Source organism: Euprymna scolopes, chromosome 22, assembly GCF_053919585.1.
Source record: "Euprymna scolopes isolate OS-2025 chromosome 22, ASM5391958v1, whole genome shotgun sequence".
Classification (NCBI taxonomy): domain Eukaryota; kingdom Metazoa; phylum Mollusca; class Cephalopoda; order Sepiida; family Sepiolidae; genus Euprymna; species Euprymna scolopes.
The window spans coordinates 60300653-60317254 of NC_136503.1; the positions used below are offsets into that span (position 1 = coordinate 60300653).

Genomic DNA, 16602 nt, shown 5'->3' on the forward strand with positions numbered 1-16602 from the left:
AGACTATAAAAACAGTCACCTTTGTAGGCTTGTTATTGTTGTAGTTTTTTTTGTCCTTATCGTTGTTAGAGAGCTATCAGGCCGGTACGACAACTGTTAACAGCACGTTACATTTACAAGAATACGTTTGCTTGTAAGCAACGAGGTAATTTTTCGTTGCAAGTTAAACGTCTTTTCTCCCCCCCCCCCACTCGTGGGTAGGAAATATCGACAACATTGCAACGAAAAATTCGTCCGGCTGTGAATTTCAACCAACTTTAGAATTTAATTATTCTCGAGATAAGTCGGAATTAAAACCATGGAGGATTCAGTCTCGATGGAGGAACTGAAGCTGAAGCAGAAACTTCTTCAACGAAAAATACAGACTACTCTGGAAGGGTTAGAAAAGGAGGAGAAGAGTTCTGAAGAAGTGGTTTCTCTATTTAAACGTGAAATAGAGGACTGGTTAGAAGAGCTGGAAGGAATCTCCTTTGGCATGGAGGAACACTTTGCTGCAAGGGGAGAAGCAGGAGCGTTGGCAAGTTTAAGTCTAGCTTCCTTCCGCTTCAAATATGAAGCCAGGTAACGTTTAAGTTTTCTGCACAAAGCTGACCAGAGTGAGAACCCAGCAGCCACTTTAATGGAAGGACATATTGACTCTACTCCAAGTCAGGAGAACCCGGTTACTCCAAACACTGAAAGATTACCACCCTTCGAACCAAAAGCCCATTCTTCATTTTCAGTGGAGCCATTCAAATGAAAATTGAAGGGACGACGCTTGGATGAGAAGGACTTTGAGACCAACAAGAGGAGCTTCAAGGACTTTTTGACAAAATTTGAAAATTGTGCCAAGTCCATTACGTCTGACACTGAAAAACTCTATTTTTTGAGATGTTTCTTGGAAGGCAGAGCACTCCAACTTATAAATCATCTTTCACCCTCTGACGAAAGTTACTTGGTGGCCCTGAAGCTACTGAAGGACCAGTATTTAGACGAGGAGGAGATAAGAGGGGAAATAATTCAGGAAATATTAGATTTTCAGTTGGACAATCCCAAAAACCTGGAAGGATTAAAAAAAATTATGATCAAGACCCGGGCAGATATGTGGGAACTAAGGGCCTCTTATAATTGTGACTTATATGACGATAAGTCAGCTGGAGCGATAATAATATCACAAGTGTTATTTACGAAATTCCCTCCTGAAATAAGGGAAGAACTGTTACGAATTTCCGGGAGTTCATACCCAACATTGTCTACACTGTTGAAGGAAACCCTAAGTATAGTAAAACGGATGCTGGTTGCCAGGAAGCCGACCAAGATACTAATGGCCAAAACTCGACTCCAACCTAAGTTTAAGCCAGAGCAGACAATTGAAACCTCGTCTCTCAAAACCTTTAATACTATGTTAATATCCGAGGCAAAATGTGAATTTTGCAAAACGAATAAACATTTGTCTGAAGATTATGACAGCTATTCTACTCATGAAGCAAGGATAACAAGGTGTAGAGAGTTGCGTCTCTGTTTTCGGTGCCTAAAGAGGTCTCACTGGGGGAATATGTGTCCATTAAAAACATCAAGAAAAAGTTGTCATCATTGCAACTCGAAGGGACACATAACTGCTATGTGCTCAACCATTACAAGAGGTATGCAGGTTGATACTTGCCTGCATACAAAGGGCTATAATGATGCTTTCCTGTCACCCATAATTGGCATAATAGTGAAAAGAGGCGAAAAAAAGGTGAAGGTGAACTGCCTGTTGGACACTGTCAGTCAACGGACTTATTTTGACACTTTAATTTTAAAAAAGTTGAATTGCCTCTCTTTGGCCAAGGATAAAAAAATGGAGGTAAAAACCTTTTTAGGCACTAGTCCTAAAAATTTTAAGGAAATCTCTGTGGGATTAAATTTGGTTACTGGGAGAACTCATACTCTCCCAATTCTAGCAACCCAGTTGAACTTATCCTATCGCCTTGAAGGACTTACTCAGATTCTTGGGAACTTAAAAAATCGCAGGCTGGCTGCAAAGTTTGATGCCAAGAGGGATTTGATTATAATAGATGGGTTACTAGGACTCGACGCAATCCAGTACCTGGAACCTTTAAAGGTAATCCCTTGCATGTATGGAGTGGCATTCGAGACACAAAAAGGATTAATCCCCTTTGGAAACAGGTGTTCTTTTCTCTATAAACACCAGCTTAAAACCCAAAAAAGAACACAGCTTAATTATGCAGAAGTGTTTGCTAGAACTCCTGAACTTCCACCTGCCAGAATCAATTATGTGGTTCACCCAAAGGAATCCTACCCAGACCCTTTAAAAAATTGGTTCGAAGAAAGTAATGTCCAGCGAGGGTTGGAGAACATGTTCAACCTTGAATCCATTGGATTGCACACTGACGAGAAATTCTCCACCTTGGATGAAGAGAAAGTTAAGCAATTCCGAGATTCCATCACATTTAAAGATGGTCTTTATCATGTGCGACTTCAGTGGTATGACGATAAAATAAAATCAGTACCTTCGAATCACAATGCTGCTATTCGAGTTCTAGAAAGGGTTACCAAAGATCTGGAGAAGAAAAACTTGTATAATCAATATCTGCAAGTTTTTCAACAACAAGAAGATGAGGGCATTATCGAAGAGATAATTGTGCCACCTGAACAATTTAAAGATTATATATGGATACCTCATAGGCCAGTGTTAAAGCTAACTGACCAGACTACTACCAAAGTGAGACCAGTGTGTAATTGTTCATATAAGAATAAGGACTCGGTATCATTGAACGAAGCAGCATATCCTGGAGTAAACCTGATGACAGACATGATAAAATTGATGATCCGATTCAGAACAAACCGATACGCATTGCTAGCTGACATTAGGAAAGCATTTCTGATGATTCGGCTGGCATCTGAAAGAGATCGTAATCGATTTTGCTTTTTTCTAAAGAAAGGTGAAAACTTGCATTGCTACCCGTACAAAACCATTATATTTGGCTTCAATGCAAGCCCCTTTATTTTAAATTATGTATTAAAGTTTCATGCGGATAAGTTCCCTTTAGATGACTGTTCAGAAACATTGAAATCCAATTTTTATATAGATAACTTGGTGAAAACTGCAAATAATGCAGAAAACCTATCTGCCTTGTATACTACTGTGAGAGAACGTTTACAGAAAGGAAATTTTGATTTGGAATCTTGCAATTCCAACTATGTAACACTCCAAAAGAAAATGAAGGCAGATGGAACATTGTCAGGATTCGACTCTGGTTGGGAAAAAGTGTTGGGATATCAATATGACCCTGTCCAGGATTCAATAAGTGTTTGCCCACCATCATGCGACGTGGAGGCGTCTACTAAGAGGAAAATATTGTCTGAGACCTCCAAGGTATTTGATCCTTTGTCTCTTTATTTACCTGTGACAGTGCGAGGTCGTCTCTTGATGAGTGAAATATGGAAACAAAAATTAAATTGGGATGATGTGGTTCCTCAAAGTGTGAGTTCAGTTTGGAGAACGCTGGCAAAGGATCTGTCCGCGTTAAACACTGTATCATTTTCAAGGAGAGCTTTAGATGAAGGAAAGGATACCAAATTATTTTTCTTTTTTTTATCGACGCATCTAAAGTCGCATATGGGTTTGCGGTGTACGCTGTACAGGATGGGAACTCATCCTTGGTCTTTGCAAAGGCAAAAATATCTCCTCTGCAGGGAAAATCCCTCCCGACGTTAGAACTTCTAGCGGTATTTTTAGCCGTGAAGTGCCTCCCTTTTATAAAGGAGTCACTAAAGGACATTACTATTAAGGATGTCTATGTAATCACGGATGCTCAGGTCGTTCTGTCCTGGATTCTGTCCGATTTTGTCCAAACGAAAAACGTGTTTGTACAACATAGATTACAGGACATAGCTCAAATGAGAGAAGAAAATCAAATGTGATTTCAACATAAAAGTCAACTTTAAGTATGCATCGACAATTGAAAACCCAGCGGATTACATCACCAGAGGTTGGACCATCAGAAAATTTAAGGAAAAACTTTCTCTTTGGTATGAGGGACCTAAATGGATAAAGCAAGAAGAATCCTCCTGGTGCCATCGTGAATTGGGCTGCCTTTCTAAGGCTCAAATGGAACGGATTAGTGATCCAGTAAATTATGCCGCAGAGAATGAGGTGGCTATATCAGAAATCAAACTGGAAAAATTTTCTAGTTTGAGTAAGTTGATCAGTGTGACTTCACTAGTATTTAAATTCATCAACAGGTTAAGAAAGAGGGAGATGGATCCCAAGTTACAGGCAAAAGCCTACCTGATCAAGACTATGCAAAAACAATCCCTTTCAAGAGAGTTAGACTTCCTGCTAGACCCTGGAGGAAAGAGCATGCCGAAACTGGTCAAAAACTTGAATCTCTTTCTAGACCCCAAAGGCATCATAAGATCAAAAGGAAGAATAGGAAACTCTGAATATCACCCATATGAAATACAGAATCCTATTTTATTAGGAAAAGAACATTACCTGACAAAATTGATCATTCAAGAATACCACCAGAGATGCCAACACTTAGGCTTAGCCACTACTCTGAATGAAATAAGGTTAGGCGGTTATTGGATACCACAAGCCAGACAGGCTATTAAAAATGTGGTTGGTACTTGTATGAAGTGTAAAAAATATAATGCCGTTTCCTTCTCAGTACCAAATTCGACCAACTTACCAGCCCCTCGAGTGAATTTTGTCAGGCCTTATTTACATACTGGTGTGGATTTTACCAGTCATATCTATGTTAAAGGACAAGAAAGAGATTACAAAATGTACATTATTCTTTTTACATGTATAAGTATTAGGGCTGTGCATTTGGAACTGGTTCCAGATATGACTGTAAAATCATTTATTCAAGCATTCATTAGGTTCACGAACGCGAATGGAATACCCACGCACCTTTATTCGGATAACGCTCGCACATTCAATGCTGCTGCCAGAATAATTAACCGGGGAATGCTAGCGGACGAATTCAAAGAAAGATTCAGTTCTTATGACTTGAAGCATTGTACGATTCCACTGTTTTCACCTTGGTATGGTGGTAGTTGGGAAAGGTCTATCAAGACCATAAAATCCTGCCTATATAAAACAATAGGAAGAGGTAAAATAGACTATTTTGGCCTACTTACAATTTTGTCTGACGTGCAAAGGGCAGTAAATAGCCGCCCCCTGACATATAGGAGCTCTGAGGACTCTGAGCTGAATATCTTAACCCCTAACTCTCTCATGAATGCAAATATTGGTCAGGGAATAATGATGAGGGTTGAAAACCAGGACCTGGAAACAATGGACCCTCTAAGTCGAAGTGAATTGATTCAAACCCTGCGTTCCCGGGAAGAAAGCCTAACTAAATTTAGGAAGGTTTGGAATGTGGACTATTTGTTGATTCTCAGAGAAAGGGCTCTGAGCCTAGCTGATTGTTCTTTTGAAGATAAAGAAAAACCAGGGGACATAGTACTCATAAAAAGCCCTCTGAAGACGAGACCTTTCTGGTCTCTAGGTGAAGTTCTGCAGTTAATCCAAGGAAATGACAATTTGGTGCGTATGGTGAAAGTGAGGAAAGGTAATGGAGTTATAGACATATATTCTATTAAACATCTCTTTCCTCTGGAATTCTCTCCACAGCCTGGAGAACTCGACCCTATAAGCATGGAACCTCCAAATTCACAGGATATGAGTCAGGACCCACAACGGAGAGAGAGAGTACTACAATTTGGATCTGTCCTACCTGTAACAGACCTGAGGATAGCAGACCTATGATAGCCTGCGATAGATGTAATGACTGGTTCCACTTCAGCTGTGTGAGTCTAACTGAAGCACCACCAGAAGATAAACAATGGTTCTGTTCAACTTGTGACCCTCAAGGAGTTGTACCTGGTAGACCCAGTTTATCGGGAGTCTAAATGAACTTTTATTCCCTTAATCAAGATTTTTTTTTTATTATTATTATTTTTTTTTTTTTGTGGGGAATGTGTGATAATTAAATTGATTGACTTACCGAGGGTGGCTCGGTGGGAAGGGAAAGACACTCATGGCTGTGGACGGGCTGGCCTGGTGTTTGTTAATGAAGAAAATAGGATGTCTATTCCTTGTGGTTTAAATGGGCATTCCAGTCTCGTTTCAGTCTCGCTGAACGAGAGATTGAGACTATAAAAACAGTCACCTTTGTAGGCTTGTTGTTGTTGTAGTTTTTTTGTCCTTATCGTTGTTAGAGATCTATCAGGCCGGTACGACAACTGTTAACAGCACGTTACATTTACAAGAATACGTTTGCTTGTAAGCAACGAGGTAATTTTTCGTTGCAAGTTAAACGTCTTTTCTTCCCCCCCCCACTCGTCGGTAGGAAATATCGACAATATATATAATTTTACAAGAACATACTATATGTGTTTTGTAGTGTTCTGAGACAGGCGTTGTATCGAAATGTATTTGACAAGTATCGATAATCGAAATAATCCGAAGAATAGCGATTTTGACCAAAGATTATTCCTTACACAGCCTAACATCAGAAATGAATTTGAGAAGTTTTATTATCACAAAAGTCGAAAAGCCCGACATAAATATTCAACAGTATATTATTTGATATGGCATTCGAATTTTTCATTTAAACTTAGATTGAAGGCAGTTTCATAAAACAAGCACTAAGTCCAGGCATATAGAATCAACAGTATACTCTTTGATATGGCAGGGGCTCGTTCGAAATGTATGTTTCTATGTAGATCAAAATTAAAGCAGAATGCCTGACCTTTGCATTTTAAACTTTAATTCAGAATATTATATATATATATATATATATATATATATAATGTTCTGAATTAAAGTTTAAAATGCAAATGTTAGTATTATAAAGTTTAAAATGCAAATGTTAGTATTATAATATATATATATATATTAGAATACTAACAGTATGTTCTCTACATGACAATGTATACTACTATATATTGTCGACTAAGTAACCTTGAGACATGTGAAGCTTCCTCCCGGTAAATTGCGATGAGTTTCCTAAGAAGAGCAGGCAATCGATTTGATTAAAAAAGGGACAATTTGATCGATTTTCATGACAAAAAATTATAAGAGAATAGAAACATTCGTTGATCATCATTCAACCCCATACAGTGTCGGGTACTACTGCTACAAACTTATGTAAAATAAAGAGTGTGTGTAAATTTGTGCATGAATACGTTCCTTATTGACTCCGAAATAGTGGAGCTATGTTATTTTTTATCTAGCACGAAGGTACATGATGTGTCTGGGTGTATTCGTCGTAGTTTTTATAGCAATATCTCCGTTTACTGTAGAAAATCGATAATCAGAAAATTCGATTGGAATAAAAAGTCATGTTTTGACCATTGGTTTAGGCTTTTATACTAGCGAACATTATAAGTGCATTAAAGGCATTTTATCAACGCACAAGCAGAAAATCAAAGTCTATAAAATAAACTGTAGATTATTTTATTAAACAGAGACGCGTTCGATATAATTGTTCCTTATTAAAGCACAATTAACCTATGGTACTTTCTGATTGTATTATGTAATGTATTATGAAAAAAAATTATAAAATTAACAGATGTTTATTTGAGAAGGCAGGGTGGCGTTCGAAATAAATGTTTTAGTATAGAACACTACTAAACCATGGCATTTGACTTTTGTATTTTAAACCTTAATTGATGAAATATTTTACAGATAACTTCATAAAATACACAGGGGATTTTTACAGTACGATGTATACTATAAGCTATTATGGACTAAGTCATTGTGAGGATGCATGTGAAGTTTCTTTTTGTTACACTGCGCGGGAGGGGACTCGCTAGGTATAACAATCGATCGATAGATTTCTTTTAAAAAGTGGGGATATTCCGATTTCGATGGCAATAAAAGTATGTGAGGGTGCAGAATTTTTTATCCTCATTTAATACTGGACAGGGTCGGGTCTTTTCACTAGTGTTTATCTCTCTCTCTCTCTCTCTCTATATATATATATATATATATATATATATATATATATATATATATATATATATATATATATATTCAATCGAATGTTAGCCATTCAATGAATTTAAAAGACTTGGACATGAAATGTTTGAGTTTCAGAACATGATTTTTATTATTCTATGTAAGACAAAGAATACATTAAAATAATTTAATTCTTTATCCCATAGGTTTTGGATTTCTCCAATCTCTTCAGAAGAAAAAATATTGGCAAATAGTTATAATGGTAGCAATTGGTATTTAGGTGGGATAATACTTATAGAATATTACTGCCAGTAATATCTTGTAAATCTTATAATCACAGGTTTCCATACCAGCTGATTTTTGGATAATTTTATTCTGAGTTATATATATATATATATATATATATATATATATATATATATATATATATATATATATAAATATATATATATATATATATATATATATATAATGGAATATTTATCTGTATGTGAGTTGCTATTTTTCAGTTTATCCTTAAGCGATAATCGAAAAATCCGATTATACGAGGAACGGTACAATTTTGAACAAAGTTAACACCTAAAAAACCCAATATCACAAGTGTATTGAAGAAGTTTTGTCACCGTACACACAGAAGGATCCGGATAGTTCTTTGATAAGACAGGGGTGTGTGCGAATATGAATGTTTCTCTTTAGAATGTAATTAAACTATAATACTTTTTTTTGCATTTTAAAATATTAGTTCAAGCCATTATATATAAAAAAAGCATTTTCTAAAGTACAGGACATGTTTTTGATAAGACCGAGGCGCAATCGAAATAAATGGTTCTGTTAAGTATACAATTGAACTTGTCTTTTTTATTTTAAACTTTAATCAAAGACATTATATAAAAAATGATTAAATATAATCAACAATAGGGGTTCTACATTGCAATGTAGGATATACTTTATTATAAACTATTTCACCCTTTTGTTTCAGAATTTATGTTTTCAATTAGGCTGACAAGAAAATTGCAACGAAATTTTAATTTTGCTTTCAAATGATGTTTTCTCAAATAAGTCTTCGTAATAATACCTTTAATAATATATCGTTTTAAGGAGAGTTTATCGTGCTATCTAACTGCTTAGATTATAATCCTATACAACCTATTATGAAGTGACCGTCTAGGAGAGCGATATGGCCTCCATTGGAGAGATTAAGATCCCCTTAAACTATCAGTAATGCCGGGTATATATGCTGAGATTGTCTGTTAAACGTTGATTGAATCCCAAACAGCGGCGGCTGACCTATCAAAGGGATGCATTTATTATGTTTTGTAAAAACATACACATATTTTATTAGTAATTTTCTGTATTTTTTAGATGAGGTGTTTTCATTTATTGAGATTGTCGGACAGACTTCCTCATCTTGGTTGTTATATTCACAACGTTTCGGCCGTTTTGCCCTCCGGCCTTCATCAGGTGTTTTGTATCGAACTGGGGAACCTTTTGTTAGGAGTCTCGAACCTAACCCTTCATTATTACTACGGGGGCACATAGGTTTAACATTAACAACACCAACTAAGAATTGTCCTAGTGACATATGGCTGAGTGGTCCTAGACGTTGTATCAAAGTTTACAGTTACCCAAAGGTGTTTAGTTCAATCTTGAACGAAGGCAGTGAAAAGTAACATTAAAAACAGAGAATCAGAAACTATGTTCCAGAGCCTAGCTGGAGTCCGAACACGGTACCCCTGTAATAATAATAAATGTTTGGGTTCGAGACTCCTAACAAACGGTTTCCCAGTGCGATACAAAGCACCTGATGAATGCTAGAGGGCAAAACGGCCGAAACGTTGTGAATATAACAACCAAGATGAGGAAGTCAGTCCGACAATCTCAATAAACATATTTTATTGTTTTAAAAAAATGACAGGAAATCCCAGAATAATGTGGAATGAAACCACACATTCGTTTGGCTTGAGAAACACCTGCCTAGACTTTCAGGCTTTCTGAAAAGGAAACGTTTACCTTTTGGGGCGTGTGAATAAAATTGAGTTTTAATACAAGATGCGCAGGACATGAAAGACCTGTAGAGGTGCACACACTCAAAATGATTTGGGTATCCCCTAAAATAAGTATTAGACCCTGATTGGTTTAACAGCTTTCCCAAACTATCCCATCACTTCCCAATTTAAGCAAATGGCCGTGGCAAAATTACCAGATTGAGGCCAAATCTCGAGAGAAACACACGCTCCCAGGGAACCGCCAAATTACCTCAAACCTGACCGCCATCGTGGAGAACGAAGAATAAGATTTTAAGATTAAACAATGTACATATGAAAAAACCTGTAATTTTCGTGAGTTAACTTTTTCGTAGTATAGACCCCTCCGAGTTTGTCGTCGTTTTTCTTTTTCTTTTTTTTTTTGCTTGCATGCAAAGCTAATTGATTTTCAGCGGAAATCGACACGAAGCCTGTAACGTTGGGAATACATGTTGAGCCGTACCGGGAGATAGACGATCACCGGCCATTGCAATGTAAGTCGAGTTAGAGGTCACATCTGCGTACCTGCATAGCTGGAGGACCACATATTATGTCTTCTCTTCAGAACGTTGAAAACGATGTGGAAAACAAGCAAATTGGTACAAGTTTCTTATTAAAGTTCAAACTAGACAAAAGACCTGCTGAAACAGCTCGCGATATCAACGAAACCTTTGACCGAGAAACTACTACTTGACGCACAACACAATAGTGGTTTAAGAAATTTCGTGGAGGTGACAAAAGTCCTGAAGATGATGAGCGTAGTGGTCGGCCATCAGATGTTGATACCGATCAATTCGAAACCTTAGTCAAAGCCAATCCACGCATAACTGTTCAAGAACTTGCTTCTGAATTAAAAGTAACGTATACGACGATTACAACCATTTGACGGAGATAAGAAAGACAAAGAATCTTGATCAATGCGGGATCTCACGAAATTAACAATAACCAAAATAAACGCCGTTATGAAATGTCATCTTCCCTTCTTTTACGCAACAAGAACGACCCGATTCTTGACCGAATTTTACTTGCAATGAAGATTTTTTTTTTTTTACGTCAACCGCCGACTCTCAGCTCAGTGGTTAGATACCGATTACGGTCCACGACATTTCCCGTAGCCAGATTGCACCCAAAAGGGTCAAGGCTGACTATTTGTGTGTTTTATCTATTACTGTTTTTGAATGAAAGCGAAACCATTACGATGGAGAAGTATTTTCAGCAAGTGATTGAAATCCATTAGAAACTTCGACAAAAATACTCAGCATTAGCCAAGAGAAAAGACTCAATCCTCCTACAGGACAATGCCCGATCGCACGTTGCTAAATCACCCTTGCAGACAGTTAACAAATTGGGCTACGAAATCCTGATTCAGCATCCATACTCTGCCGACTAATACTTTTTCAGGCATCGTGAAAACATTCTGCGTTAGAAATGCTTAAAATACCAAAGCAATATATACACCCCTTTTCAAAACTTCATCGCAAACAGAACGTAAGATTTTTATGTTACTCGCATGAACACATCTGTTTCGCACTGGAAAAAAATGTGCTCATTCTCATGGTACTTATTTGGATCAATTAATTTATGTTTGAACTCAGATATGTACACCTGAATTCATAATGTTAAACCGCAAGAGAATTCTTGTCAACCTGATATATAGTCACCACTATTGTGAATGTATTTTTGCCTGTCACTTTTAATGCGTCGTAACTCACATTTTTGTCGCCACTTTTAAATCGATTAACATACCACCTCAATGTGCTAACATAAATTGCCTTAGTTTCAGAAATGTTTAACATGCACCAACTTACGTTGATCGCTTAATATATTTTTTGAAAGAAGGAATTCAGTGATGTATTTCACCTTCGAACATACGTCAATGACAAGGAATTTTTTTAGGTTATTACACCGTACATATCTGCGACACAGAGATGAAAAATTTAGGTATTTAATGCATTAGTTGACTCATGATAAAAACGCGATTTTTAAAACTCCATTATTTATTTTGGCAAAAAAAATTTTTTTAAATAAAAAGATAGGGTATAGTTCTTTTTGTACTGTCCATCGTATTTATTATATTTGAGAAAATATTGAATTGCGGACTGTTGGGGAAGATGAACAAAATCTAAATTTATGCAATAGATCGAATTTAATAATGTCGAAAAATATTTTTTAAAAGTAATATATTTCATTTCTATGGTCCGAATGTTAATACAAAAGTTCATATCAATCAAGCAAAATGTGCATTAATTTGCATTTAATTGGGAATTTGCTTTAATGTTTTATTGCACAGCTGAGTAACGCCTTTCTTTTCCCTTAGAGCAGTTTAACCCAGCTTTGCTTGGACCCTATGTACTGTTCATGACTTTATGCGTGTATATATATATATATATTTATATATATATATATATATATATATATATATATATATATATATATATCAAAAAGTTTGACTTATGTCCCGAAAGCCTACATCTTAAATTTCAAGCGGTTAGAGACAAACTTGGCGGAAGAGTTTGGTAGAGTCTGCAAAAGTCAACCTTTTCAACTTTGGTTTCTTGGCATCCAAATTCTCGCCCAAATCCTTATTAAAATTCTTGCTGCATATTTGAATACCCTTTATGTATAATTTTAGATTTGTAGGCCCGAAATTGGCTAAATAGTTTGTTAAAGGTTCAATCTTTTGAACATGGTCCCTTGGCAGCTTAATTATCAGCAAAATCTGAGCAAAAAGCTTGTTTTTTGTGAAATTTAAAATTTTTGGACCAAAGATCGGCTGAGTAATTTGATGGAGACCGCAGGAATCATTATTTTTTAACTTTGTCTCCAGATTCGACCCTTTAACATTGATTGTTTTAGGCTTAAATCCAAGAAAAAAATTGATCCATGTCCAATGTAAAATCAGCGGAGGAGTTTGGTAGTTTTTAACGGTCAAAACTTTGAACTTTGACCCCTTGACAGCAAAATTTATGATCGAAAACCGTTTTAAAAACTGTTCCCAAATCCCAATACCCGTTATGTCAAATCTTCCGTCTGTAGAGTTGTTTTATAAGGAAATGTTCAGACACACAGCCACACACAGAGAGACAATTTAATTTTTATAGATATGTAGATGAGTCTCTGGAAGGCTTTATCATTTTTGTTATGCTATTTTGAGCCAATTGGATCTAATGCTTGTAGTGGTGTATCTTTCAGACTTTATTTGCATTTAACTAATTCTACATTTCCCTTCTACTTATTTGTTTATTTGTCAGGCGTTCTATATATACACCCAACAGACACCTTATTATTTCCATAATATCATCAAATTTTACTTGTATCTAATATTTTCTTTTGCACAAGTACCATCTATATTTTTCCAGATTCTTAGACTAATATGATTGTTTCTATTGATAACAATTATTATAGAGAGCTATTTGCTACCTCCGTTAGTGTCAGTGTAGATATATTTTCATGATGTAGCTATTCTTTTCCGCAAATTATTTCACAATGTACATATCCTAAGTCTTGATTCTCATGAATGTAGTTTTTATGTGTTTAATATTATCATTGCTACACTACACTTCCTATTATTACATATTCGCCAATGCTTGTCGTTTAATGCGTTTTTCATATATATATATATATATATATATATATATATATATATATATATGTATATGTATATATATATTCTATATAATTTCTAAATCGACTGTTGTCATTGTCTATAATATATACACCTGGCAGCGAAAAAGATACACATCACAGCAGAGTTATAAAAGCATTTTGTATTCTTTCTAATGACAAGCTTTTCGACTTGGTAGTTCGAGTGTTGACAAAAGTGAAGGCGCGTGGCAGGGATGTGGGGCGAATATTTGACAGTGAAAATGTGTCAAGTTTCTTCGCTCTGTGACCTACTATTTTCTGATCGCTTTGCGTTTTGATTTATATAAACATTCTTTCAGTCCGGAATGCAAATTAGTTTCTGTTATCCTCTTGCAAATTTGGACCAAATTATGCATTTCAATAGAAAATGTGGAAAGCCTCGCATTCTTTAAATTAAATTAATTTGCGTGTATGCAACCCAACACATGTATCTCTTCCTCTGGTCACCTGCGAAATGCCTAAAAATTGTTTTGTTTTTTTTGCACAGTTTTTTTTTTTCAGACAGTACTGTTTTTTTTTACTCTCGTCAACCCCAAACAAGGCCCATTTCCACTTGGACTTAAGGGGCTACTAATTGGGGTCGTACCTAAAAAAATTAAGAGGTTGGTTTAGGTTTCATTTGAACTTCTGCATATTAGTACAGTTTGGGAAGCAGGCAGCAAGAAGTGAATTCTAAAGTCTAGCCGTTCTAGATGAGTAACATATAGTTTTTTAGGTACCTCAACAGTGAAAGGGCGTTGTTTTGTTGCTAAGCGGGTTTGTCGGGGATATGTACGTTGAAAGGGCACAAGTATAATAAGTTCATCAGAACACACTTCATTAAAATAACTGGAAAACAGGCACAGGGATGCAACATTGGGGCGATGGGACAGGGGTTGGAGCTTAATTGAGAATGTGGGACCTATTAAATTGCAGACACTTTGAGGAACCTATCCAAGAGAGAGAGAGAGAAAGAGAGAGAGAGAGACTAGTAGTGGATGCACAAGCCCATATGTGGGAACAATTCCCCCGCACGTGGGCTAATGGCGGCCTTATAGAAGTACAGAATGCTCACATGTGTGAACAGTTTTATAGCAGGATAAAGGAAGCCCGCCTTCTTTGCAGTAATGTATGTATTCTAGTTTATATTTCCTGTGAATGTGAAGCCTATGAGTTTAAAGAACGAATTCTCAGGTAGGGTGTTATTCGTTATAAATATCGGTGTTTGGAGAACAGCTTATTTCAATTAACATAAAGTTTCACCATCTATTTACAACCCATTATACTAGTGTATGGATGTCATTTCCTAATTATTTAACCATTGTCTTGGATTTTTGTACATTTGTTCTACTCTCGTGTGTGTTATAGAGCGTTGTGTCAGCAGCAAATATACCCGCTCGTGCTCAATATTATCAAGGAGCTCATTGATAAATATCAGGAATAATATTGTTCCAAATATCAACCCCCTGAGACCCTCCTGTATTAAAGTTAATCTGCTTGGATGAACATCTATCAATGGCAAACTGGATGGCCCTATTGTTTAAGAAGGATCAAATTATATTTAGTATTAGTCCTGTTATACCACATGGTATGGTTTTTATTAGCAGCTCTATATGCCAGGCTTTGTCAAAGGATTTAAATATATCGTGGACTACAATCCTGGTATCACCCAGCTTATCAAGTGCTTTCTGAGATGACTGTAAACATATCTGCAGTAGAACGACATTTCCTAAGGTCGTAATGTTTGCAGAAAGACTAGCTCTTGCAAGGTGGTGGACTAGTTCTTGATTGATTAGCGTCTTGAAGATTTCAGTTAAAAGAATGAGGAGACTTTAAGGGGATAATTGAGAGGGTCGGTTCTTTTCGCCAGAATTTTGTACACTGTACTAGAGAGGCCATATTCCAGCTATTAGGGAAGCACGATTCAGCAAGGTTTTTGTTGTAGTTTGTTTGGAAAGTACGGGGGTAGTTTCGCTGAGAATTTCCTAATTAGTATAGCAGGGATGAGATCAGGTTCACACGCGTTAGAAGTGGTTAATTTTTTTCTGACATTGTAGATATGTAAAGGGGTAATTTAAGATAATCAATTGTGACTTTCGTCCGCACAAGGAAATTTAGGGGGTAATTGTTTGTCTAAGGTTGAGTTGAAGGCCAATCATCAAGCAAGCAGTTCCGTTTTTTGTTTTTTTTGGTTGCCGTGCATGCAACCTTCTGCTTGTATGATAGTGTGTTAATTACTGATGGCCCTTTATTCACTGCGCTATTAGAATGTTTCCAGAAATCGCATTTTCCCATATTCTGCGATCTATAGTTCCCTGGTTATTTAATCATCTATTTTTTGATTGGGGTATTATTTCATTACAATGCATCTATACACTTTTGCCTATTTGCATATGAATTATGACATACGAGCCGGCGAAGTGCATGCTGGTCTTTGTGCAATGAAAGATGCTTAATCTGTAGTAAACCATAGGGGTGAAAGAGGCTTGCTATAATACTTCCGTGCCTGCACACTTTCTTGATTATGACCATCAGCAACCATCTTTATTTGATCCCCTTTTCTCACATCTGTTCCTGAATCATGTTCTATTTTCTCTTCTCATTCATTGGGTTCTTTTGATTTTAATGTTGTTTATGTTATATGATGTGTCTGCTTACTCTGCCATTGATAGTCCCTTCTACAGAAATACGTTTCACTACAGGCTGTTCGAAATTGCCTTCGCGGCTTCATATATGGTTTTTAATGGGGCCATATTTAAGTATGTCTCTGAATAAGAAGATAAATGGCATACTCCTTTCAAGAATTGCCCCCATTCTTGATCGTCAGATTCAAACCACATAAACCACTCTGGTTTTTATCTTTTTATCTGTTAGTGCTTTTGCCATTTTCAATAGTAATCACTATTTAATAAGCATTATTCCAAATAATCGTATAGAACAGCTAAAAATGCCTAAAATACAACAATTTCTGAAGCTAAGCTTAGATATTCAGAAAGT

At 36.4% G+C, this 16602-nt stretch overlaps 2 protein-coding genes across 2 annotated transcripts; both read left to right on the plus strand.

Moving 5' to 3' along the window:
• The first annotated feature begins 1303 nt into the window (after positions 1-1303).
• LOC145243715 (uncharacterized) lies at positions 1304-3700 on the plus strand. Its single transcript, XM_080106769.1, has one exon. The coding sequence runs from the start codon at positions 1304-1306 to the stop codon at positions 3698-3700; it is 2397 nt and encodes a 798-aa protein (XP_079962895.1).
• A 393-nt stretch (positions 3701-4093) lies between these two features.
• LOC145243716 (uncharacterized) lies at positions 4094-5761 on the plus strand. Its single transcript, XM_080106770.1, has one exon. The coding sequence runs from the start codon at positions 4094-4096 to the stop codon at positions 5759-5761; it is 1668 nt and encodes a 555-aa protein (XP_079962896.1).
• The last annotated feature ends 10841 nt before the right edge of the window (positions 5762-16602 follow it).

Excerpts from the sequence above, each read along its gene's own strand:
- LOC145243715 (XM_080106769.1), top strand. The coding sequence starts at position 1,304 with ATGGCCAAAACTCGACTCCAACCTAAGTTTAAGCCAGAGCAGACAATT.
- LOC145243716 (XM_080106770.1), top strand. The coding sequence starts at position 4,094 with ATGGAACGGATTAGTGATCCAGTAAATTATGCCGCAGAGAATGAGGTG.